The sequence below is a fragment of the Cetorhinus maximus genome, chromosome 28 (genome assembly GCF_964194155.1).
Source record: "Cetorhinus maximus chromosome 28, sCetMax3.hap1.1, whole genome shotgun sequence".
Lineage (NCBI taxonomy): Eukaryota > Metazoa > Chordata > Chondrichthyes > Lamniformes > Cetorhinidae > Cetorhinus > Cetorhinus maximus.
Window position 1 is genome coordinate 27,114,777 of NC_135906.1, and position 23,568 is coordinate 27,138,344.

The 23,568-nt window shown below is 41.8% G+C and overlaps 1 protein-coding gene across 9 annotated transcripts in view; it reads left to right on the forward strand.

Annotated features, from left to right (window-relative positions):
• dock6 (dedicator of cytokinesis 6) overlaps positions 1-23,568 on the forward strand; it is a 152,200-nt gene that overhangs the window by 83,603 nt on the left and 45,029 nt on the right. For 4 of the 9 annotated variants that reach the window (XM_078531490.1, XM_078531492.1, XM_078531499.1 and 1 more), the window contains exons 20-31: positions 1,851-2,082; positions 2,910-3,074; positions 5,512-5,687; positions 10,074-10,178; positions 11,962-12,051; positions 13,495-13,590; positions 15,781-15,921; positions 16,230-16,343; positions 17,937-18,107; positions 19,910-20,049; positions 21,154-21,323; positions 22,157-22,314. In XM_078531490.1, the coding sequence (XP_078387616.1) occupies positions 1,851-2,082; positions 2,910-3,074; positions 5,512-5,687; positions 10,074-10,178; positions 11,962-12,051; positions 13,495-13,590; positions 15,781-15,921; positions 16,230-16,343; positions 17,937-18,107; positions 19,910-20,049; positions 21,154-21,323; positions 22,157-22,314 (1,758 nt within the window). The remainder of the gene's footprint in view (positions 1-1,850; positions 2,083-2,909; positions 3,075-5,511; positions 5,688-10,073; positions 10,179-11,961; positions 12,052-13,494; positions 13,591-15,780; positions 15,922-16,229; positions 16,344-17,936; positions 18,108-19,909; positions 20,050-21,153; positions 21,324-22,156; positions 22,315-23,568) is intronic. The other 5 variants (XM_078531491.1, XM_078531493.1, XM_078531494.1 and 2 more) reach the window with 5 other exon arrangements.

Sequence of the window (23,568 nt, forward strand, 5' to 3'; positions counted from 1 at the left end):
AATTTAGCTGAGCAGACAGAGTTTGTAAATACAAGCAATTCTGAGAGTTCAGGGGAGCAGAAGAATAAATGCCAGACCACTGTGCTCTTTTATAACAATGTTATTGAGGAGCTTCTAAGGCAGTGCTGTCACATAAAATCCTTTAAATGAAGATTATCATTATTATACTCTTGGTAGTTACAAGACTGTATAACTCCTATAGGTTACTCAGAGCTATTATATTTTTACTGTTCCTCCATCTGGTCCTTGTAACATTGTAAACTCCGCTGGGAGCAGGCCTTGCAACAATTTCCAGATGTTTATTTAGCTTCAGGCTGAATGCACAAACATCCCAGAAATACAAACTCTAGGTTGTATCAAAAGGTGAAACCTGTCTCTTCTGGGAGTAATTTCACCTAGAATTGAAAGCAGATCTCAAGGGGTAATTGGCAAAAGAACATTGTAGATGTGAGGAAACGGGCTTTTTTTTTACGCAGCAAGTTATGATGCTGTGGAATGCGCTGCCTGCGAGGACGATGGAAGCAGATCCAATAGTAACTTCCAAAAGACAATTGGATGTATACTTGAAGGGGGAACATTTGCAGAGCTTTGGGGAAAGAGAAGAGGAGTGGGGCTAATTGGATAGCCCTTTTAAAGAGCCAACATAGGCACAATGGGCTGAATGACCTCCTGAGCTGTATAATTCTTAGAATGAGAGGTGTGTACCTGGAATTATTCTCAATTTATGTTCTATTTGCATTTCCAATCCCCCTGTATCCTGATTTGAAATGGAATTTCCACACCATTTCCTCCACTAATAGTGCTTCCAAGAAGCTTAATCTCCCTTCTCCCCTCAAAAACGCTCTCTCTGTAAAGTCCGAGTCATAGAACATAAGAATTGTAGGATATTCCAGTATGGAAGGAGGCCTTGTGACCCATCAAGTCTGTGCCAGCTCTTTTGAAAAGAAATCCAGTTAGTCCCATTCCCCTGATCTTTCCCCCATATCCTCAAAGATTTTATCTCAAATTATTTATCTAACTCCCCTTTGAAAGCTAAAACTAAAGCTGTATCCACCACTTAAAATTTGTATACGGCTCTTGAACTTGGGGAAGTATTGTAATGCCACTCAGCTCCTCAAAAGACAAAGTGTGCAAAGCTCTTCATTCCAATCCACCTTGCCTCTATGTTAATGAAACACTGTAGTTAATGCCCCTCTGAGCTCCAGTTATTTTGATCTTCCTAAGGTCCAGCTATGGGGAAACCTATCTGCTCTTCCTCTACCTCCTGATGTTGTTGTCTGCATTTGGCCTTGACCTGGTTTTCTGGACAAAAGATATTTGCATACTGGGTGAGCCATATAACCCAGGGAGCTGCTGGGTTTGATCCCAGATTGATCTCATCCAGGATGGCAGTATAGGCCAGTTCAGTTAGGTTAGTGAAGCGATAATTTACCAACCCCCATTGTCCGCTGACCCCTGCTGAAAGTACACTTGTGGAAAGCAGGGCTTGGTTCACTGTGGAAACCACCACAGTTGAATAATCTGTCAACACTTGCTGCCCACAATAGATTAGCAGAGGTTAACGGGCACCCTGGAACCCTGCCCGAACCCAGGAGCCTTTGCCAGAGGAGGGAAGAAGAGACATTTGGGGCGGTGGGGGAGCATACGTATGTATGAGGCTATGGGGTCACCAGAATGGTGATAATATAAGCTATTCCTTCCTCAGTTTTTCTAACCTGGTGCAGGGTGGGCTGTGGTACCTTGAGAAAGATGCATGGCATCAAAAGGGTGAAGGGTGCTCTGTGCTTAAGATTAATTCAGTGATTTCTACACATTGCTTGTCTAACCAGCAATTCTGCTCTTATCCTTAGGACCAGTATCTGGATAAGTTTTTCACTCTGGTGCATGTTCTGGAGGAGTACTCGTTCCCTTTTCGGCTGAAGGATGTGATCATCTCGGAGAATAATGTGGAGTCTGAGTTGAAAGCCAGTATAACCAACTTGCGGTCAGCGAGGATGGAGCCACTGCTCCGATTTGTGCACCATGTCCTCAACAAACTCATCCTCTTAATTGTGCGGCCTCCAATTATCAATGGGCAAATAGGTACAAGCCGGTTTTATCGCTGAAGGAAACATAAGCTGCTTGTCGTTTACAGCAGCTTCTCATGTACAAGTCTGGGAAAGGGGCAAAAAATGTGGTCTCTGATTGGGGGCTATTATCCAGGAATATTATTCATTTTTTTCCTACCTGTGCATCATGTCAGTTCATGGACAATTTTACTTTGTCCACCAGTGTCATCACGTGACTGTGAGCTAGTGGAGGAACTCTTTACTTGTATTTCTTTATTTCACCTCCTGCTGTCTGGGTCCTTACATTGCTGTGCTTGATGGCTTAACAGAGATTGATGTCTTGCCTGTTTTATGAACATCAGCCAAGGTTTGATTTGCCAGTATTCTGGCACTGCATTTTGAACCATTGTGACACCAGGTCATGTAAGGTGCCTGCTTTAAGAGAACAGGCAATATCCATAGTTTTGGCTCTAACCCTACCTGTTTTCCAGTTTGCCTGAAACAGAATTTACCCACCTGCTTCCTTTACTGTCAGTTTTGCTGGCTTCTTCAGCTGCAAACCTGAAGAATTCAAATTCACCAAGTGTTACATGACCTGAAAGAATTTTCAAGTGCCATCATGATCCCAGAGTTACTGGGACCTTTTCAAATGCTTGAATGGTGTCAAATCAGACTGTGCCATACCAGCACACAGTCTTTGCAGTTTTAATTAAAGGTCTTAGACTCTTTATCGAAGAGCTAACTTGTGTGTTGAAGTAAGTCAGAAATTTTAAACCAGCCCAGGCTGATATCAAAAGGCATGATTTCACTCCACAGGAACTTGGAAATAAAGATAAAGCCTCCAAATTTTTTACATTTCAGTAAATCTAGGTCGAGCTGCTTTTGAGGTAATGGCTCAGCTCATCAATCAGATCCACAAGAACTTGGAAGGAAATCAAGATCAACATGGACACAACAGCTTGCTAGTATCCTATATACATTATATGTTCCATCTTCCAGACAATGACAACTGTCCTCCGTTCTCTGGTACGTATGAATAACTGTGCATGCTGTGTTTGTTCTGGCATAATGTGCAAACCACTACTGGCTATTGAGACACGCCCACCTCAACACAATTGAGATAACTTTAGTCCATTCACTGAGAACCTAAGGGTAAAATATGCATTTGCAGTATGCATTATCAAATGTGGACTAGGGATTTATAATGAAAATCTAAAAAGTAAGGGTAGTGTGCCTGACATTAAAATGAGGACTGAATTACATTATACTCCCTGGCCCAATTATCTGTCACTTCTAAGCCCCATTTCAATTGAAGAATGCATGTGCAACTCCACAGGAGCTGGGCCATTGTGCATGCAAAAGCTGGATTAAGATTTTGAAGTCCAAGAAATAAACCTTGAAAACGAAAGTTACGGAGTCCTACAGAGAAGCGCTTAGCATAGTTTTTAATCAAATGCATTTTGACATTAAACTGAGCGTTTACAATCTGCAGTGCATTAGTCATGAACTCCCCAAGTTATTATTCTCTAAACTAGTGCAGAAAACCCAAATTATATTCAGTTATATCCGCTTCACTCAGGCTTTAATGCCAAGGTTCAGGAACAGCTCTGCAGGTTTAGCAGGCTATGACTCATAAGAATTTTATTATTTCAGTAATTATATTCCTAGTGTCAAAAGGTGAACTTGAATTTCATTTTCAACTTGCGAAGGTGAGTTCACCTTGATCATTATACACAGCTGATTTAGATGTTGCTGTAGTTAACCACTGAGGATTGGATTGGCTAAGTTAAGATTGCTCAGTTTCACTGGTTGTGACATGTCCAACTGGGTAGATCACAGGTGTGCAAACTAACGGTGAAGAACTTTGCCAGTGGACTGATCAGGCAGTAGCAGGAGAGTTCAATGGATGTAGCAGCAGTTGACTAACTCACAGGTTCATGTTTACACTGCCATTGATTTTGGTTACCCAGAAGGGCCACAGTCAGTTATTTCACATCTCCAGAACTCCCAGACATCCCATGATTTTCGATTAAAATATTAACAATAGGTTGATTAGATATAAATAATTAATCATTTCTCCCTCGCTGTAGTTACATAGAAAAATTGCATTTTGTTTTTTGTGTGCATTTTCTGTACTAAATGATTCATCAGGTAATCCAATGTTCCAGCATTAGTTACAAAAATAAATAAAGATGCTCAGCAGCTGCATGACAATTGGCAACACTATTATCTGTTGGCAAAGGGTGGGCCTCTCGTTGTACAAAGCCACTCCTTTAATTCAAGGTAATAATTTTATCTTTTGGCTGAGAATTATAGGATCACTGTGGTTTATGACATCAACTGTAGCCTATTCTTTTGATTATTGAGTCTTCCACCTTAACAGATTGTAACAGTGTAATAGCTTTCAGCATGCCCAAAGATTTGAATTCCTGTAACGTTGTCACAAGGGTGTGTGAAATTCTCATCCATTTGCTTTATGAAAATACCTAGCCATATGATTATAGATTGCAAAATAGGGATGGTACTCTGCATCCAAAACTATCATCTGCCCATTCCATCTTTTTACAATCCGCTTGAACAGGCAAACAAGCCCTCAACTGATTGACAGACTAACAGTACTTCTGGCAATGCTTCAGTATTCCATACCTCGCTCCAGGAGTTAAACACAATCAAGGCTGATAGTTCAGTGCAGTATTGAAGGAGTGCTATACTGCCAGAGGTGCTAGCACTTAGATGACACATTAAACCTGTTTCAGTGTTTCAGGTAGTTGTTAAAGATCAGGGAATTCTCCTCGCCAGCATGTGCTTCTTTAATCAGTTGTATTAATATTAATATATTAATTGGCCATCCACTTCATTACTGCTTTTGAATCCTGTGCACTGAATGGCTGCTCAAGGTCACTGATGGACAATCTTTTTTTGACTTCCAGCCATATCTTTAGCTGTCTAGTCAACAGACATTGATGTGATAATGACCAGGTAATCTGTTTTTAGGTGGTGTTTGAGGGATAAATATTGACCAGGACACCTGGAAGAACTCCCCTGCTATTTAAAATAGTGGCATGGGGTTATTATGTTCAGCTGAGAAGACCGACTGGCCCTTGGTTTAATGTTTTATTTGAAAAGCGGCAGCTTCAACAGTGCAGCACTCCCTCACTACTGTATTGGAATGTCAGCCTAGATTTTGGGTTCAATTGTTGAAGGGGTTGAACTAAGGGTAAATGGCATATTAAAGTGTGTTGATTTAAGTGTACCCTTTTTTTGCATTGCATCATTACCAAGATACTAAACAAATGTAGCGACCATATAAAAGCAGAAAATGTTGGAAAAATTCAGCAGGTCTGGCAGCATTTGTGGGAAAGAGAAAAAGAGTTAACGTTTTGAGTCTATGAGTCTTCTTCAGAGCTTTCATCAAATATTGTGACCAGCCTTTCCTGAATTTTGATTTACCCTCCTGTTGCAGGACCAAGCAGCCCCTCATATGGAGGTCCCATTCAGTATGCCACCCTGTCTCGTACTACTGCCAGGCCTACCAGCCTAAACCTGTCTCGCTCCAAGAGTATCAGCAACAGCAATCCAGATCTTGCCACGACGCCGACAACGCCTGATGATGAGGTTACAAAAATCATGGGTTGCAAAGTAAGGCCAAATGTCTATGTATTGGAACTCTAAAAATAGATGGATAGCACTTGTACTGATACAGGTATCAATGTGTTTGCCCCTGTGCATTATTGATTTTACAGATAGTGCCATATATCTATATGTTCCTGCAGATTAATGATACAGTATCATTAAGTGTTTGGCGGTGGCTTAATGTACAGACCCCAATATTATTGATTCTATAGGTTTAGCATGTCAGATCCTACAGTCAATGGTATTTGTGTCTGTTCCTGTAGATTCTGACCCTACAGTCAGTACTCTGTGTATTTTCCCGTAGATTGCTCTCCCTATAATATATGTGGCAGCGCTCTGTGTGTGTTCCTCTAGATCTCTGACCCTAAAAGCTTTCTGCTGCTTCCTGTTTAAGGATTGCCTTGCTATTTGCGAATATGAATGTTGGTTGAAGCAAAAAGCCCTTATTGATAAGCACTGTTTCATGTAGGGTCCTTACTGTTGAAGATAACATGTTTTAGTAATGATGCAGATAGAGCAAACTAAGTTAGCTTTCACTTCAGAATATGGACTTCACAGAAGGGTCTTGACAATCAGATGCTTAATTAACGATTCCAGTGTTCTGGATTGTTTGATTTGCAGCTGTCCAATCTACAGTCAACCTATTTAAAAGAATATTGTGATAAGGGAAATACCTGCCATGCAGGGTAAGGGCACAGTTGTGTGGAGATGACGGGACATTCCAAAATTACAATGTCTCCACGAGGGATGGAGAAGCCAGAAGAAGATCAGGATAGTACTGAATCTTGGAGAAAGAGCAGGATATTCCTACTTCATAGCATCTTAGGGAGTGAGGATACCTGCATCAGGTGGTCTGGGTGGGAGTAAAAGTGGCATGCAGCATGCCTGCAACTTATCCTTGGGAGAAGTGCAAGATAATCTGTGTTACACAGAGTCTTGGGATATTGATGGCATGATAACCCACTCTCTGATTTCAGTTCTTTCATTAATGGTAGAACTCCAGTTCTGATTGTCAGACAAGGAAGGTAAATAAAGATATATTCTAATAATGGCACGTGCGGTATTATAAACAGCAAGGAACATACATGCAGTGTTGTTTGTGGTTAACTTCATTTCTTTGAGGGCTTTTCAATAGGGTTGCAGGTTCGTTTCAAAGGTGTTTAATGAGGCTGATTATTAGTCCCTTCTGTGCTGATTCTGTATCTGTACTTGTGTACATGTTCAATCCTTTCATATTGCCAGCTTTTAATGTAACTGCAAACCCTCCAGAGCAGAAACACCAAGATTACTTCAGCAGGTCAGGAGTTGCAGACAGCGCAGTTGTGGAGGTTCTGTTACTTTTCTTTTTTGGGAAGGGGGAATTGGTGTCTGAAATGTTGTGATGCAGAGGAGTTCACACAACATTTGCTTGTTTTCCTCTGGACCTAATTTGTTAAGGGATGGGAGTTTGGTCACAATGCTGTTGGAAAGACCCCCAAAGATGCTTGTAGACAAGATTGTTGACATTTCAATTTATTGTGTGTAAATTCAGGCTATCTACTTTGTTTTGATCAGGTTACAGTTTCTGGGACTTCGGACACCCAGTAATCCTTCAGCTTTAATCCAGAAAATGGTGATTGGTGATGAACTGGTTGTTTTTTTTTTTAAAAAAAGGAATGAAATATTTGTAAAGTCATAGGAACAGATGGAGCTGACCCAGGGACATGTATGGAAATGGCATTTTTCACAGCTCTTTAACTGCAGTTTGGTACTGAAAGTCCAGAAAGTAGGCCCTGTTCCATCTTGACTCTAGGAGTTACAGGCTGGTTAGTCTGACATCTGCAATAATAATAAAAAATAGTTCTGGACTCTGGGAAGGAAGTGATTCGAGAAAATATAGAGGCAATAAATCCAGAATGGGCTGGTAAAAGTAGGTCATGTCTAATAAATGTCTTGGAATTCTTCAAGGATACGTCCAAATTGAAGGATGATAGATGTATACGGGAGGATATTGTGTGTCTTGATGTTCAGAAATATTTGGTGAAGCACCTTGTAACATCATAAAATAGAAGACCTTGCGATAAAGGAGAAATCAATAAATTGGATATTGATAACTTGTAGAAAAATAATAATAGAAAATGACCAGGTTGGTCCGGATATTAAATAGGTTGGCTGAGTTGAATGCCCATTTTCTTTTAATATTTTTATAAGAAAAAATACTGGAGTAATGAACTGAAACTAAAGGGAACAGTGTCACATGTAACTTCATGTGCCTTTCAATGACTGAAGGTTAACTCTTCAGAAGATGTTGCAGGTGACTGCACTGCACTGGAAGTATATATAAAAAGAAAATAAACACACTAAAATTGTAGAATGTGTTTAATTTCTAATAATGATAATAAGGTCCAGTACGTTGTATAGGATTAAAAGGCAGCAGTGTGCCAAAAGGTGTACACTGTTCTCCATTATCTTCTGCAGTATTGTAAGCCAGATGTTAGCTTTTGCTGATTGAGTGAAGCCATTGCGCTCTGTTCCACAGTGTGCTTGGTGTGACAGACTGCACCTGAATGAAGTGATCTCCAAAAGGGGGAATTCCTAACATGAATCAGCACAGAGGGGGTTAATGAATTCTGCAAATGATGCTTAGTTCTGACTTTTCTTTCTCCTAGCTGTCAACACTCAAGGCTCATCGTTAAAATTGCTAATTCCTGCATTATGTTTCATCGTGGTGCCAAGGCATGATTGTTGATTTTTTTAAAAATGTGGTCCTTCTTTTACTGACAACCTGCTAGTTTTGGGTGCCCAGGTGGGGGCTGTATGTTGTTCATACATGGAAAGGTGGACATGGACTGAGCCTTGATGCATTGATCGCTCTGGGAATGAGGGATATCACGATAATACATTGCCTGCCCTGTGATGTATAACATTCTATCAACAATTTTTGTTTAAAATACAATCTTGATATTGGGGTTTAGATGAAAATGAGAAGTTATGATCTTACTGACCAGCTGTCTTTCAGATTTCACAGTTAGAGTTTCATGATTCGAATCACAGCAAAGAAACAGGCTGCTTGGTCCATGAAGTCTAAGGCATTTCTCTAGATGTGAGCTGTCTAGTCCAATCCCACATTCCTATCCATGTCCCATAATTTTTAACATTCTCCTTTTTCAAGAAACAATCTAATTTATTTTAAAATGATTTTACGGTCTCTATTTTGACAATGGTTTTAAAAATTAGAAAATGTAATTTTCCTTTCAATCCAGGCAACAACAAAAAAATTTTGGATCCATGGTGTGTTGAGCTAAGTCCTAGACTGCAGATGGGAAGCTTAGTGGGAAGAACTTATAAATTACTGCAATCTTCAGTGCAAGTCCTTCATGAACAGTGGGGAGAGAGGATAGAATCTGAGCAATAAATGCCATTTGGGCCATTAAATCTTAGTCGCCCATCCTTCTGACTTTCCGTGTCTGTTATTGCACTGCACAGAAAGCGTCAACATCTTTATAAATTATATCTGTTCAGGACGTCCAGTTGTGCCACTAAGATTATTAGATATCTAGATCAGAAAATCAAAACCTTTGTCACCCGTTTAGGTGACTACAGCCTCGGATGTTTTCCAATGTGCTGCCTTCTAATATCACTACCCATTTCAACTGAGGTTAGTTAGCTCTGTGGCAATTCATTGTGGAATACAGTGCAACCTGCGGTATAGATTAAAGGGGAATTGACAACCTGGATCCAGGCAAGTTGAGTTCTGCAGTAAAGGAGATCAATTCCAGAGGACACAGATTAAAAATGAAGTTGGAAGCAAAGAGGAAAATCATCTTTTACCCAAACCAAAGTTGATTTGTAGAACAGGTTGCTCAGAAGTATATTGAAGTGGACAGCCTAAGTCAGTTCAATAGATAATTAGATGTGTTTCTACAGAGCAAAGAGATGGAGAGGTACAGGAAGAGGATGGACAGATCAGGTTGATCCACAAAAAAGAGATAGGCTTGCTTGTCTTAATGGTTGTTCCTGTTCCAAAAATGTTATCTCTTAAATTGTTGGATAAATGATTAAATGCATTAATTTTGACGGGGTCTATAAATATCTGTTCAAGACTCCCAACTGTGCCACAAAGATTAGTATTTATTGGCTGGGATATTGATGCCACATTTACATTAGTGCTCACTTACAGTGGCTCACTATATTGCCAATCACTCCCTATAAGTTAGATCAGAAGAGACAAAGACAGAAGGTTCTAGGACTAATTCAAAGTAAACCTTGCCAATTTTTGAAGCACATGCTGGAAGGTTTTATTGTGATATCCCTGCTGGCAGCTCTCTTTTCTTACTGTGAATAACTGTGTTATGTCTAGACTCTTGTTTTCACTTTGTGTTTCCTCCTTACCCTGCCTCCTTTACCTGCCAGGGGATCGATCGCTCTCACTCCTGGGTTAATTCTGCTTACGCTCCCGGTGGGCCAAAGGCTGTCTTGAGGAGAAACCATCCCAATTCAAGCTGTGATCTAAAGCAGGTGCAGAACTGGTGTTTTCATCTTGAAGCATTCATCGAAACATCTTTACCAATCTACACATTGATTGCTTTCTCATTTTGCCACTTTCTACTGGGACAGACAAGTGCAGTCCAAAATCACATCTGATTCATTCATTTATTTTCATTCCCTCTGTTCCACTGATAGGTGATGGGGGCAGTGTCTTCAGGGAAAAAAATGTGATTCCAAACCAAAGCTGATTTTCTTCTGTCCGTACATTGAGGCCAATCTGGTGCAGCTTTACATTTACCAGCCTCGTTTCAGCATCATTCTGTGATGTGTCATTTACCCAATCACTCAGTTGTACAAATCTTAAACCAAACAGGCTCACGATCCAGATTTGACATTGTCTGACAAGCTGTGTTTAATCAGAGTTCCCAGTTTCTGAGTTGCTTGGTTAGAATGTGGAGAATGCGCAGAAATGAAACTGGTGTCATTTCTAATTAAAACAAAACCATGGTTGACTTTAATATGCTCATAACCTAGTTAAGTAGCTGCTGTACTCCTGACTGCAATATTAGTGTGTACCTCTGAGTTAGGATGGGGGAGCTTGGGTTAGGTGTGAAATAGAAACTGATATTAACTTGTTTGCTCTCTAACAAGCTCATAGCACCCCAATTCTCTTGTTATTGACAGAAGATAAAATCACTGTGAGAAACATAGTAAAGAGCAGCAGAGCAGAGCCCTTCGGCAAGCTGGAGTGTCTCGGCAACTCCCAGCAGTTCAGACCATTTAGTCTGTGAGTCTGCGCATCCCTACACGGGGCTGTGGTGTTCTGGAGGTGGGTGTTTCAATCCAGGATGTGCTGGGAGTAATATTTTCAAATTCCATAAATTTCACAAATCATTAAAAGCAGCACCACAGGCTAATAAGGCCAAAAGGAATGCTAACAAAGCATTGGGGTTCATTTCTAGAACAATCAAATGAACAAGCAGAGAAGTTATGTTAAACTTGTATTGAATCTCAGTGAGAATGCTCTTGGAGCTCTATGCATAGTTCTGGTCTCCACATTGCAAAAATGGTATAGAGGGAAAAGGTGCAAAAGAGATTTACTAGAATGGTGCCAGAACTGAGAAGTTATAAGTAGCAGGAAAGATTGGATAGCCTGGGTCTTTTCTGTAGAAAAGAGAAGAATGATGGGTGAACAAATCGAGATCTTTAAAATTATTAAAGGGGTTACTTAATAGGGTGAGGTATAAAATACTGGTTGGGAATTCCAAAACTAAAGACCATAAATACAAGATAAGTCACTAATAAATTCATTGAGGAATTCAGGGAAAACTTCTTTACCCTGAGAGTGGTGAGAATGTGGAACTTGCTACCACATGGAGTCGTTGAGACAGACAGCATAGATGCATTCAAGGGGAAGCTAGGTAAGTACTTGAGCGAGAAATGAATAGAAGGATATGTTGATGGGTTTGATGAAGTAGAGTGGGAGGAAGCTCATGTAAAATATAAGTACCGACATGGAACATTTGGACCTCAAGGCCTGTTTCTAAGCTGCAAATTCCATGCCATGTTTAATATGCATACAAAGTGAGAATAGCTATGTCAGAGAACCCCTACATTCTCTCCATGAACTCAGGGCATCAGTTTAGAAATGCCTTCTGTTGGCATTGAGCCAGCAGGAAAACATCTACCTGAGTTATCTCCATCCCTCATTCCTGTTTCATACTGACTGTTTATCTTATACTCACCATCTCATTTTTTTCCCATCCACTAATACCTGTTCTACACCATCTTGCTCCTGTCCTTCATTTCACAGGCAACTGAGCGGAGTCCCAACCGCATGTCTGCATATATGGAAGGCTTCATTCATTCACAGCACAGTCACCCAAGATTTTCAACAAAAAAGGTAGACCAAAAACCTCTGTGGTTTACAGTAACTTGAGAAAGTGAAGAATATCCTTGCATGGTGAGGTTTAAGATGGTGATGGTTTGTAAGTAAATGTTTAGACAGCGCTTTCCAAAAGGCTCAAAAATATAATTCTTCTAATGCTTTCGGAGCTTTGGAGTACACTTTCAGCTGGTTATAGACCTGTGCTCAGGTTAGGGTGATCCATCCATAGAATTTAAAATGACCATTAAGGAAGTATTTTGATTTTGAACTGACATAGTGCAAGGGTTATACTAACCTGATACACAGGAGCAGTTCTGATAGAGAAAGCTCTCTGACCTCTTTAAGCCTTATCTGTCCAGATTCTCCACCCCACCATGCTCCTACCGCAGCACTGAACTGTTTCGTTCTTTAACTGCTTCTGAAGACAAGCGCTTAAAATCATGAGAAAATCCCATCAAAGTTTGCCATCTAACCCGTAACTGAAATGGAACAAAGCTGTCACACAGCGCTCCATCCACCCATCTGTTACACTGACAGGCCACCGGCTAGAGAGAGCAGAGTTAAAATAGTTGTCGATATTTGAACTCAGACCTGAGCCCCTCAAGGGCCAAGTCAGTATTGTACTGCCTCGGCTATTGGATCCCCCGCATGTGAATGCAACACTCCCCCACAAGACTTAATGGTCGTCCAGTATTCAGATTTGGATGCACCTATAAAATATATTTATACTTAACTACTCAATCAGCCACATTTTGAATATAGGTGAGCCATGCTCCTATATCAGCACTGTGAGTCCACCCTTTCCGTTTCACTGGATGGTGGTCTGTAAACTTGCAGGGCAGCTATATTTATATATTGGCTACCACTGCGCCACAATAGTGCATGTGTGTTTGGTGAAAGGAGTTCCTAGGGCACCAGAGCACCATTTTCCGACAGTGCGCACTTAGACATCTGGATTATCCAAGTAGCTGGCCCTCCAAATATTAAATAAGTCTAAATATGGAATGTATTTTGCAAATCTCCTATTGAGTTGTTGACAGTGAGTCAAACGATGCACTGTTTCATAACGACAGGAACATTATACCAGGCAACTTAATATTCCACTGCTGAGCTGAAGCTGTGCATAAATTGGTTTGTCCCATTTTAAGCCTAGGAAGTCTAAATTAAAGGAACTTCTGCAGATCGGAATGCAGTTGTCAGCTTAATGTTGCAGCTGAGAGGCCCCAGCATTTTTAGGACTGTTTTGGATCTGTTCCCTAAGTATGGCCTTTGTGAGTTAACATCCTGTTTTTGTTGAATAAACAAAGAATGTATGTCTACGTTCAATTTTTTTAATTCTTTCATGGGATGTGGGCATCGCTGGCAATGCCAGCTTTTATTGCCATCACTAATTGCTCTGAGAAATTGGCGGTGAACTGTGGTTTCTTCATTTTAATAACTGTTGTTTGCGTTGTGCAGTTGCTCCACGAGGAATTGGCCTTACAGTGGGTCGTCAGCACCAGCAATGTGCGAGAGGCAGCCTTACAGCAGGCCTGGTTTTTCTTTCAGCTAATGGTAAGCACTGGTGATGATTCAACATTTCTGCGTCATGCCCATTCACTCAATTAGTCTGGGAAAGATGATGACTCAAATCCTGACATCTTTGAGGCTATTCAAGAAGATTTGAGTGTGCCTAATTCTGCAAAGCGTTTGCTTTATCAGAAAGTTGCAGTGGTTTTGTCAGATTTATTGTCATTCACTAACATCCCACCTGTTCTAAAAGCAGGATATGCACCTCAAGTCCATCACCATCTGACAAGAGGGGAAAAAGAGACTGTTTAACTTTTGAAGGATGTAACTCTCTGCACAGTAAGCCTTTGGATCTGGGTCCCAACCTCAAAATGTTAACCAGCCTTTCTTTTCTTGTCTTTAACTTGCAATTCACCATTACATGGGAATGTCACTGACTGGCACGTCACCCCATTACACGGACTGTCATTGACTGATGCATCACACAGGGACTGTCACTGACTGACAGATCACCCCATTACACAAGGACTGCTGCTGACTGACACATTACCCCATTACCCATGGGCTGTCACTGACTGACAGATCAGCCCATCACACAGGGGCTGTCACTGACTGACACATTACCCAGGGGCTGTCACTGACTGACACATCAGCCCATCACACAGGAACTGTCACTAACTGACAGATCACTCCATTACCCAGGGGCTGTCACTGACTGACAGATCAGCCCATCACACAGGGACTGTCACTGACTGACACATCACACAGGGGCTGTCACTGACTGACACATCACACAGGGGCTGTCACTGACTGACACATCACACAGGGACTGTCACTGACTGACACATCACACAGGGACTGTCACTGACTGACACATCACACAGGGGCTGTCACTGACTGACACATCACACAGGGACTGTCACTGACTGACAGATCACTCCATTACCCAGGGGCTGTCACTTTCTGACACATCAGCCCATCACACAGGGGCTGTCACTGACTGACAAAACACCCCATGAAAAGCAGAATGTCACTGACCAACACATCACTTGCACTGTCACTAACTGGCATTGCACCCTATTACTCTGGGATTCTCATGAAGCTACCTTTTTATTTGCCTAGTGCCATTGCAGTTGAATCATGCAATTACAGATGATTAGCTTGCCTTGGGTATATGAAAGGTGACAGGAAAGACAGAAAAATGGATTGTGTGAAACACCATTTATTGGGAGAGATTTCTATTTAAATTTGTTCATTGCTTGATTACCAGTGAGAGCACAGATAATTACTCATAGAATAGACCATTGCTAGGGTGGGTGAGTGGGGCCGGAAATGCTATACTTGAAAATATTGAGCTTGGACCTGGTCTTGCCAATACAATTGCTCCAGTACCTCCTAGACCAAGGAAAGAATAAATCAGTCCTGGTTCCTGTTTTTGATCACTTGAGTTAACACTGGCTGAAGATAAGAGGCTCAGGCCTCGAGCCTTTTTCAGTTAAAGAGACTGCCAACACTCTCTGCTCTCATGATACTGCAGTTGTGGTTTGAACCACACAGCAAGAAGCAAATAGCTCGATTGATCCTCCCTTTCTCACTACCGCCATGGACGAGATAGAGAATTCAATGAAGTGTTTGGCTGGACTGTGTCCCACCACTTAGCGATGCTGTGCTTGAGTTTCTGTGATATTCTCATTCATTCGAGTCTGAAGTTTAACTACTGTAAAGAGCTGTGGGGATATGCCTGCTTCATCAGTCATCATCTTCCCTAAGGCCCTGCTGAGTTTAGCAACTCACCAAATGGGGGATTATGGGCTCAAACTCCTATTCCACCACAAGAAAAACAGAAACAGAAATACCTGGAAAAACTCAGCAGGTCTGGTAGCATCGGCGGAGGAGAGCACAGTTGACGTTTCGAGTCCTCATGACCCTTCAACAAAACTGAGTTCTGTTGAAGGGTCATGAGGACTCGAAACGTCAACTGTGCTCTCCTCCGCCGATGCTGCCAGACCTGCTGAGTTTTTCCAGGTATTTCTGTTTCTGTTTTTGTTGTGGATTTCCAGCATCTGCAGTTTTTTGCTCCTTTTCTACCACTTTGTGTATAATGCATTAGGCTTCTCATCAATGCGCATGACGGTTATGTGCAGCAATATTATCCTTCTGTTTAACCTTGTATAAGAAAGGTTCTGGAGACCCGCCCCACGATGTATTGACTTTGGTGTGCATGTTTTGAAACAGGTGAAAAGTATGGGCCATCACCTCCACCTTTCAGACAGGTTTGAGGCCCTACGGAAAATGAGGTTCCCAGAGAGATTTGTGGATGATATAACGGCTTTAGCCAGCATGATTACTGCAGACATTGTCAGCAGGTTCCAGAAGGTAAAGATTTCACTGTTTTTAGAGTAATGTAACATTTTATGCAAATTAATCTTGTCGGCAGAACTCCAGGGAGCTGGGGGAGTGGTTGTAAATGCAGCTGGGTATGGCTAACCCCAGCAGCCTATTGCCAGGAATTTTCTCCAATACAGCGCGTTTCTGTAACTGTGGCCTACACAGGCTAACGTGGGCTCTTGTTTTGGAAAGCAACTTCTGAGGCTGTGACTGTTTTTGGTGTTATGAGCTGTTTGTCTTAATATATTTCAACATTTGTGTCATTTCTCTTCTGTGCGTATGTGCATCTTTTAAAGGATATTGAATTGGTGGAACGGCTGAACATCAGCTTGGCATTCTTTCTCAATGATTTGCTCTCCCTGATGGACCGAGGATATGTTTTCAACCTCATTCGCATGTACTACAAACAGGTATTGTGCTGAGTACTGAAGCTGCAAGAATTGCTGGGTGGAGCTTCTGCTTCTGAAATTGTATGCAGGAGCCCTGATTATCTCAGTGCCGCTGAATGATTTTACTTGGGTGTAAACTCATATTTATCCAGACTTGAGACTTCTACATCCCACTGGGAAACAGAAAAAGCCAAGGCGCTACAGGATTTCCATTACTTTCGGGGGTCCTCGCTGGTGGAGCCCATTAAAACAGCCGGCAGTCCCAAAATATACACAAGAGTCTACATGTTTTAATAGTCTTGTCCTTGTTAATTAGAACAGTAAGCTTTTCTTTCACCCCTGGATATCTGTATTTTGGTCTTTGACTAATTTACAGGCTGTGTGTTGAAGTCCAGTACTTAAGCAGGAATGAAGAAGCTGGAGGATAGAAGTGTGACCAGGCAATTTCATTTATAGTTCAAATATGAAATACTATGGATGCCAGAAATCTGAAATATAAATAAAATACTGGAAACACTCAGCAGGTCAGGTAGCAACTATGGAGAGAGAAACAAGAGTAAATGGTTCAGTCAGTGACTGTTTTTTCAGAATTAGAACATTTGAGTTCTGTTTAAAAGCTTATCTGTTTCCAAATCCATTGCCAACTTTTTTTCATTTCTTCCTATCCACCCAATATTCTCACAAGTTTTTGCCTAAAGATGGTAGAGACATGAAGGTGAATAGACAGCTCCTAATCAGATTAACAGACAACATCGGGGGGGGTTTCCTCACCGCTAATATCGCCCAAATATTTGACATCATCAATAGATTGAGGAAATGGAGGATAATAGCAAATGAACAGCACCTGGCATGCAGCAGAGAGTGGTTAAGATCTGGATTGTGCTGACTGAGTGTGTGGTGGAGGCAGGTTCAAGCGAGGCGTTCAAGAAGGAATTGGATTATTGCCTGAAAAAGAATGTGCAGGGTTACAGGGAGAAGGCAAAGGAATAGCACTAGGTGCATTTCTTGTTTGAAGGGCCAGTGTAGACGTGATGGGCCGAATGGCCTCCTGTGTTGTAACAATTCTGAGATAATTCTCCCAAACCTCCCTTCCTATGAATACAACCATTTGTCAATCTAAGTGTTCTACAGAAAAAAGTTACAGATAATTCTCTCTTCATTCTGCTCTGTTAATTGTATCAATTAAGGGTAAGGATAAACAGGTGGAGGGCATTCATTATTTGAACACATATAAAGAGACACATATTGATACTGCGGGCCACTGGGACGGGTGTTGCATACGGTTAGGAACTATACACATGTAATGTTCCACTTTGTGAATAAACCTAAATTGAGTAAAGATTGACTTCTGGTCTCCTCCTTCACTGAATAGTTTAGATGCTCAGGTCTTGCCCTGTATGGTGTAGGCCAGAAGTTGAACTCTTGTCATATAGGAAGTGAGGGCATCTGATTTTCAGCAATACTAAGTTATGGTCTGGAACTATCCAACTAGATGATTTTATTCTATTCCAGTAATGAGAGAGGGTTTTGTACTTTGGAAAAATGTAGCGTCAGTGTTATTCCAGGTCTGAGTTAGTGCTCTTTGTGTTTTTTTTTCCCTCCTCCCATCCAAAGGTCAGTAATAAGCTGCAGAATTCACAGAACCCAAATGCTCTCATTGCTCTACGACTGGACTTCATCCGCATTATCTGCAGCCATGAACACTACATCACGCTAAATCTTCCATGCAGCACACTATCTCCACCTGCATCCCCGTCCCCATCGGTCTCCTCAGCCACTTCCCAGGTAAGGACCTTCCTGATGCTGCTCCTTCAAACTTCATTGAAAGATTTGAGCAGAGTGGCACCAGCAAGAGATTTAAATGGAAATTCGAGGTAATTGACAAAAGAACCAGAGGCAAGATGAGAATTTATTTTACGTGCGCGTTACCATGATCAGGAGGGCACTGCCTGAAAGTGTGGTGAAAGCAGATTCAGTAATAATTTTCAGAAAGGAATTGAATGAATAAGTGAAGGGAAGAAATTTGGAGAGCTGTGGGAAAAGAGCAGAGGGGGTCATGGAACTAACTGGATGGCTCTTTCAAAGAGCAAGCACAATGAGTTCTATGGTGTTGTATAATTCCATAATCTTCCCTTTTCTTTAGCTGCTTTCAGGTAACATTGGAAGGGGATTATAACTGAGAGTTTTGGCACGATTAAAAGACAGAGATCTGACTAAAAGTCTCTCTGTAAACCACCTGCTGGGTTGAGAAGCCTGTCAGAGTTTAAACATTTTTTTAAGGTAGCTTAAGTTTGCAGGAAAAAAAATCATGAAGATTTTGTATTTTGCATTTTCTTAAAGGCATTTTTGCCCTCTTTAATTTTCTCTCCCCCTCTCCTCACAATATGTTCACAGACCTCCACCTGTGCTGCTCTCAGTCCAGCTGCTAGAAGCATCACATGAATGCCTGGTTTCAAGCTGGGTATAGTTGTTCAGGTACTAGCTACCTCTCCCCTCATCCCATGGGCAAGTTTTCATTGGTGAGTCCAGGCAGTGCGTATGGGCAGACTCTTTGGCTGATCCTGTTCTCTCCTCATGCCCATATGGGCACTTTCCAGAAGGGGTCACTGAGTAGCATCAGCAACAGACACACTGGCTGGTTTTATTTTCCCTCTAGCCCAGGTCCAATTATTCAGTTGAGGTCAGCAAGCTTGGCACAGAGCAAGAACTGAATATTGGACCTTAGTTTTCTATGCCTAGCTCCACACTGTGGTCACTTAATGCCTAAGCTATTGGGACCTTTGAGATCACCATGTGTCCTCCTATCAACACTGAGTATGTTCAGTGTTGCGCACTTGCAAAGTCTTTATCCTAAAGAGTATTTCAGACTACACGTTCATTTGCCACCAGATTGATCTGCAATTGATCCTTGAGTCATCCCCCTCCCTTAGTTGAACTCAAATTTGTTATGTGTAAGCAATTCAGTCTACGTTTCTGGAGGGCGCTGATCAGCTAGTCATTGGGTACAATGGATTCATCATTCAGCTTCTAGATTTGTGTGCTGGATATTCTCAGGTGGAAAATAAAAAGGTGGGAGAAACTTTAAATTGTGTTGACACTAAGGTGCGAACACATCCAGGAGGGCGAGAGTCTACATGGTGTGTTCCTGATTTTGGTCTGATTGTGGAAGTGCCTAGTGGATGTTGACTGAGATGCAGGCAGGCTGATATCTGAGAGCATGTTAACTGCACATTTATTAACCAGCTATTGGTAAAGCACTAGATAAATGTAAGCTATAATGTCAAAATTGATAACCAATCATTCTTGGAATGGTTCTTTTTTCTTTTATTTATTCCTTGATGGAAAATGGGCATTGTTGGTAAAGCCAGCATTTGTTCCTGTCCTTAACTGCCCTTGAACTGAGTAGCTTGCTAGGCCAGTCAGTTAAGTGTCAAGTTTATTGCTGTGGGTCTGGAGTCACATTTAAGCCAGATCAGATCAGGATATTTTTCTATAAAAACAAGTATGGAATTAAAATTGTCCTGTGAGGACATGTTTTGTGACTATATTTGATTTGCTGCTGACCAAGATTATACTTCATTCTGCAGAGTTCAGGCTTTTCCATGCATGTTCAGGATCAGAAGATAGCCAATATGTTTGAGATGTCCGTGCCTTTTCGACAACAGCACTTTCTCGTGGGATTACTGCTGACTGAACTGGCCTTGATCCTCGAACCTGACGTTGAAGGGTAAAAGCTCCTCATTCTCAATTACCAAACAAACAGAATGAAGCAATGTTGATATTGTGGATGAATGAGCTCACACAGGTGTCTCTTTTGGATCCCTGGTGTATGTGCTGTTACATGCTCTCAGTAGGGGTGTGAGAGACATTCGACATTAATGTCCAGGTAGAAACTGAAAAACAGGCCTAGGATCTAGTTCCCAATTCCAGGAACTGCAGTGCGTGAACATTGGCTGAGGACAGAATTGGGCTCAGCTGTGATGGCCCCAGAATTGATCTTCCCAAAGCTCACGTTGGGAGCTATAGCCAGTTGAGCAAGAGACTGGAGAGTCTTTAATGTCTCTGTAAACTTCAGTGTAACTGTTTAAGCCTTTAGGAAAAGAGGACATAAAAAATTGGGGAAGAAAACCTACCTGAGCTATGCTAGATGCTGAGTGAATAGAAGGAGAGTATGGTAGAATACTGACCCACCGGGGAGCCCAGGTTTTCCTTTTTGAGTCTCTGATCCAATCCCTGTACTGCGCTAATTTAGCAATTTTGACAATGAATTTGCATTTATATGGCACTTTATCACATCTCCCAGGGTGCCTCAAAACACTTCTAATTCTGGGCTCGAAGGGGTAAATGGCCTACTCCAATTATCTCTTATGTTCTTTTCAGAATTGCTAAATGTAATGATATTGTACTGAATGAACAGATATGCTGCTCACAAAGTTGCTGATGAGTGCCACAGGAGAACCTGTAGCTGAGGCAGTGTGTATCATGCGTCAATTTTAATGGGCATTAATGCCTGGGAATGTGAAGTGTTGTGGCTCACTGCTGCCCACCTGAACCAGGTAACTCCTTACAGATTAAAGTGGACATTTATCTATTTGTGAGTTATTACTGACACAAAATAACTGCCATGTTTGCCAGTATGACAATGTGATAAAGGCTACGTAATTGCAAGTATTTTTACCCTTGGATATTATTCATAATTCAAGCGGAGACAGTATAACAATTTCAAACATCCACCATTTGTGACAGCACTGGTGGACCATTAGCATGTTGCCTGTTACAGTCTTGTGGGTAGGTTCACCCTTGGTGTGTGTGCGTACTTTTTCTTTTCCAGCTTGTTCTTTCTGCATAAAAAGGCGATCGGCGCAATCCACAACCTGATGTGCAGTCACGATGCAGACCCTCGTTACACCGATTGCGAGGTGAAAGCCCATGTTGCTAAGCTGTATTTGCCACTGATCGGCATTGTCATGGACACCTTGCCACAGCTGTACGATTTCACAGGTAGGAAAGGGAATAACAGGGTCCTCTGCTTCGCAACATCACTAATGATCTATGTTAACTGTAGTTGAAAGTGTAGTATCTCAGAGCACACAGTGCTGCAGAGATTTGACTTTCTCCCTTGATTAGTGTAGACAGAACGGCATTTATATAGCTTCTTTAATGTAAGAAAACAGCCAAGCACTTCCCAAGAGCAATCCCAAACAAAATTTGACGCTGAGCCACATGAGATATTAGGATATGTGTCCAAAACCTTGGTCAAAGAGCTAGGTTTTAATCAACATATTAAAGGAGGAGAGAGTCAGAGAGGATTAGGGCCTAAGCAACTGAGGCATGGCCACCAGTGGTGGAGTGAAGAAAACCAGGGATGTACAAGAGGCCAGAATTGGTCACGTGCAGAAATCTCTGAGGGTAATAGGGCTTGAGGACGTTACAGAAATAAGAAGGGGCAAGGCCATGGAGGAATTTGAGAACAGCCTTCGGACAGACCTGGCAACAATCAATTGGAATTGGGGCATGGCTGTGGAGACAAGGGGTATTAGGAAGGAAATAAAAGGATTTCAGGCCTTCAAAAAACCTGAGTGGGGGAAAAAAAGGAGAGTTGGGAGGAGAGGAAAAAAACAGAAGAGATTAAAATCAGTGATGGAAAGATGGTGATTGGCATGATTGTGAGCAGTGTTTGGGGTAGTGGTGATTGCTGCCTATCCATGTTACGTCCCAGCAAATAAGCCTGGTGCATGTGAATCATGGTGGGGAGCAAACTCTGATCACTTGAAGGTTTGTCTTTGGCTCTTCATAAAGTTCTAAAATAAATATTCGTTGCTTCCCCTCCCCAGCAGAAAACGGCAACCAGAAGGGCCGCCTCACTGCCTCAATGATGGATGAAGTGGACACTGAGAACAGCAGCATGATCAGTCAGACGATCGCCATGGCAATAGCAGGGTCGCCTGTACCTCACCCAAACAGAAGCTCCCCACTTCAGCTTCCTGTTATGGTAGGACACCAATCAACGATGGTGGAACATCTGGATGAGCTTGTTCCAGTGATGGTTTATTTCTTTTGATCATTTAATTCTATGCAGGTAAAGGGTCAAACACACTTGAAAGCGCAGAGCTGGGTGATCCCTTTGAGTAAATCAAATACTTAGTGTTTTCCGGACTGATTCGCTTTTCTAGATTGTAGTCATAGCTGAATCGGGGATCCCTGCCCAACCCCCCTATTGTGCACGTCTTTTGTCTCGGTAATTTTGTCCGTCATACATTTGGTATCAAGTTCAAGAAGGCTATGGTTTTGTAACATATATTATGTATACTAAGAACTGTCTGTAAAAACTGTTAAAACATTTGCTGAAAAAATGCAGCAAAATAAAATCCGACCCTGCACAAGTATTTCCCTCTTTGATCACCATTTCCCTGCTGAGCAAGTTGTCCACCCAGTTGTTGTGACAGTGTAGTGGTGAATATTCTGTTGGAGTTGTACTAGAAAAACCTGAAGAAATTGGTAAAAAAAAAGAGAAATTTTGAACCAGTTCAGCAATTTTTTCAGGGTGATTGGCACAAGGAAGGGACTTCTGGTTAGGGCAGCTGGAATCAGTTGACAAACACCTGGATCGTCTAACAGGCTGCAGGTAGTCTTGATATTTTTAAACTGACTCACGACTGAATGATCTTCCTTGTGCTTGTTTATATTGTTCCAAACCCCCCCACCCTTCTCTTTAATGGAGATGAGATTGGAAACCCACTAGGGTATTGTAAAAGTAGAAACATCTTATTACTCCAATTTTTTTTCATCCATTCTCGGGATGTGGGCTTCGCTGGCTGAGCCAATATTTATTGCCTATCCCTAGTTGCCCTTGAGAATATGGTGGTGAGCTACTGCCTTGAACCGCTGCAGTCCATGTGGTGTAGGTGCACCCACAGTGTTGTTCGGGAGGGAGTTCCAGGATTTTGACCCAGCGACAGTGAAGGAATGACAATATATTTCCAAGTCAGGATGGTGAGTGACTTGGAGGGGAACTTCAGGTGGTGGTGTTTCCATGTATCTGCTGCCCTTGTCCTTCTAGATGTTAGTGGTTCTGAGTTTGGAAGGTATTGCCTAAGGAGCCTTGGTGAATGCCTGCAGTGCATCTTGTAGAAATCATGGCTTCAACCCGTACTACCCTACCACAAGCTGGATATTGGCTTACCAATACCACATATAAAAGGAATTAGTTCGGCTCATTTTGGGACAGGTGAGAGGAATTATTTTA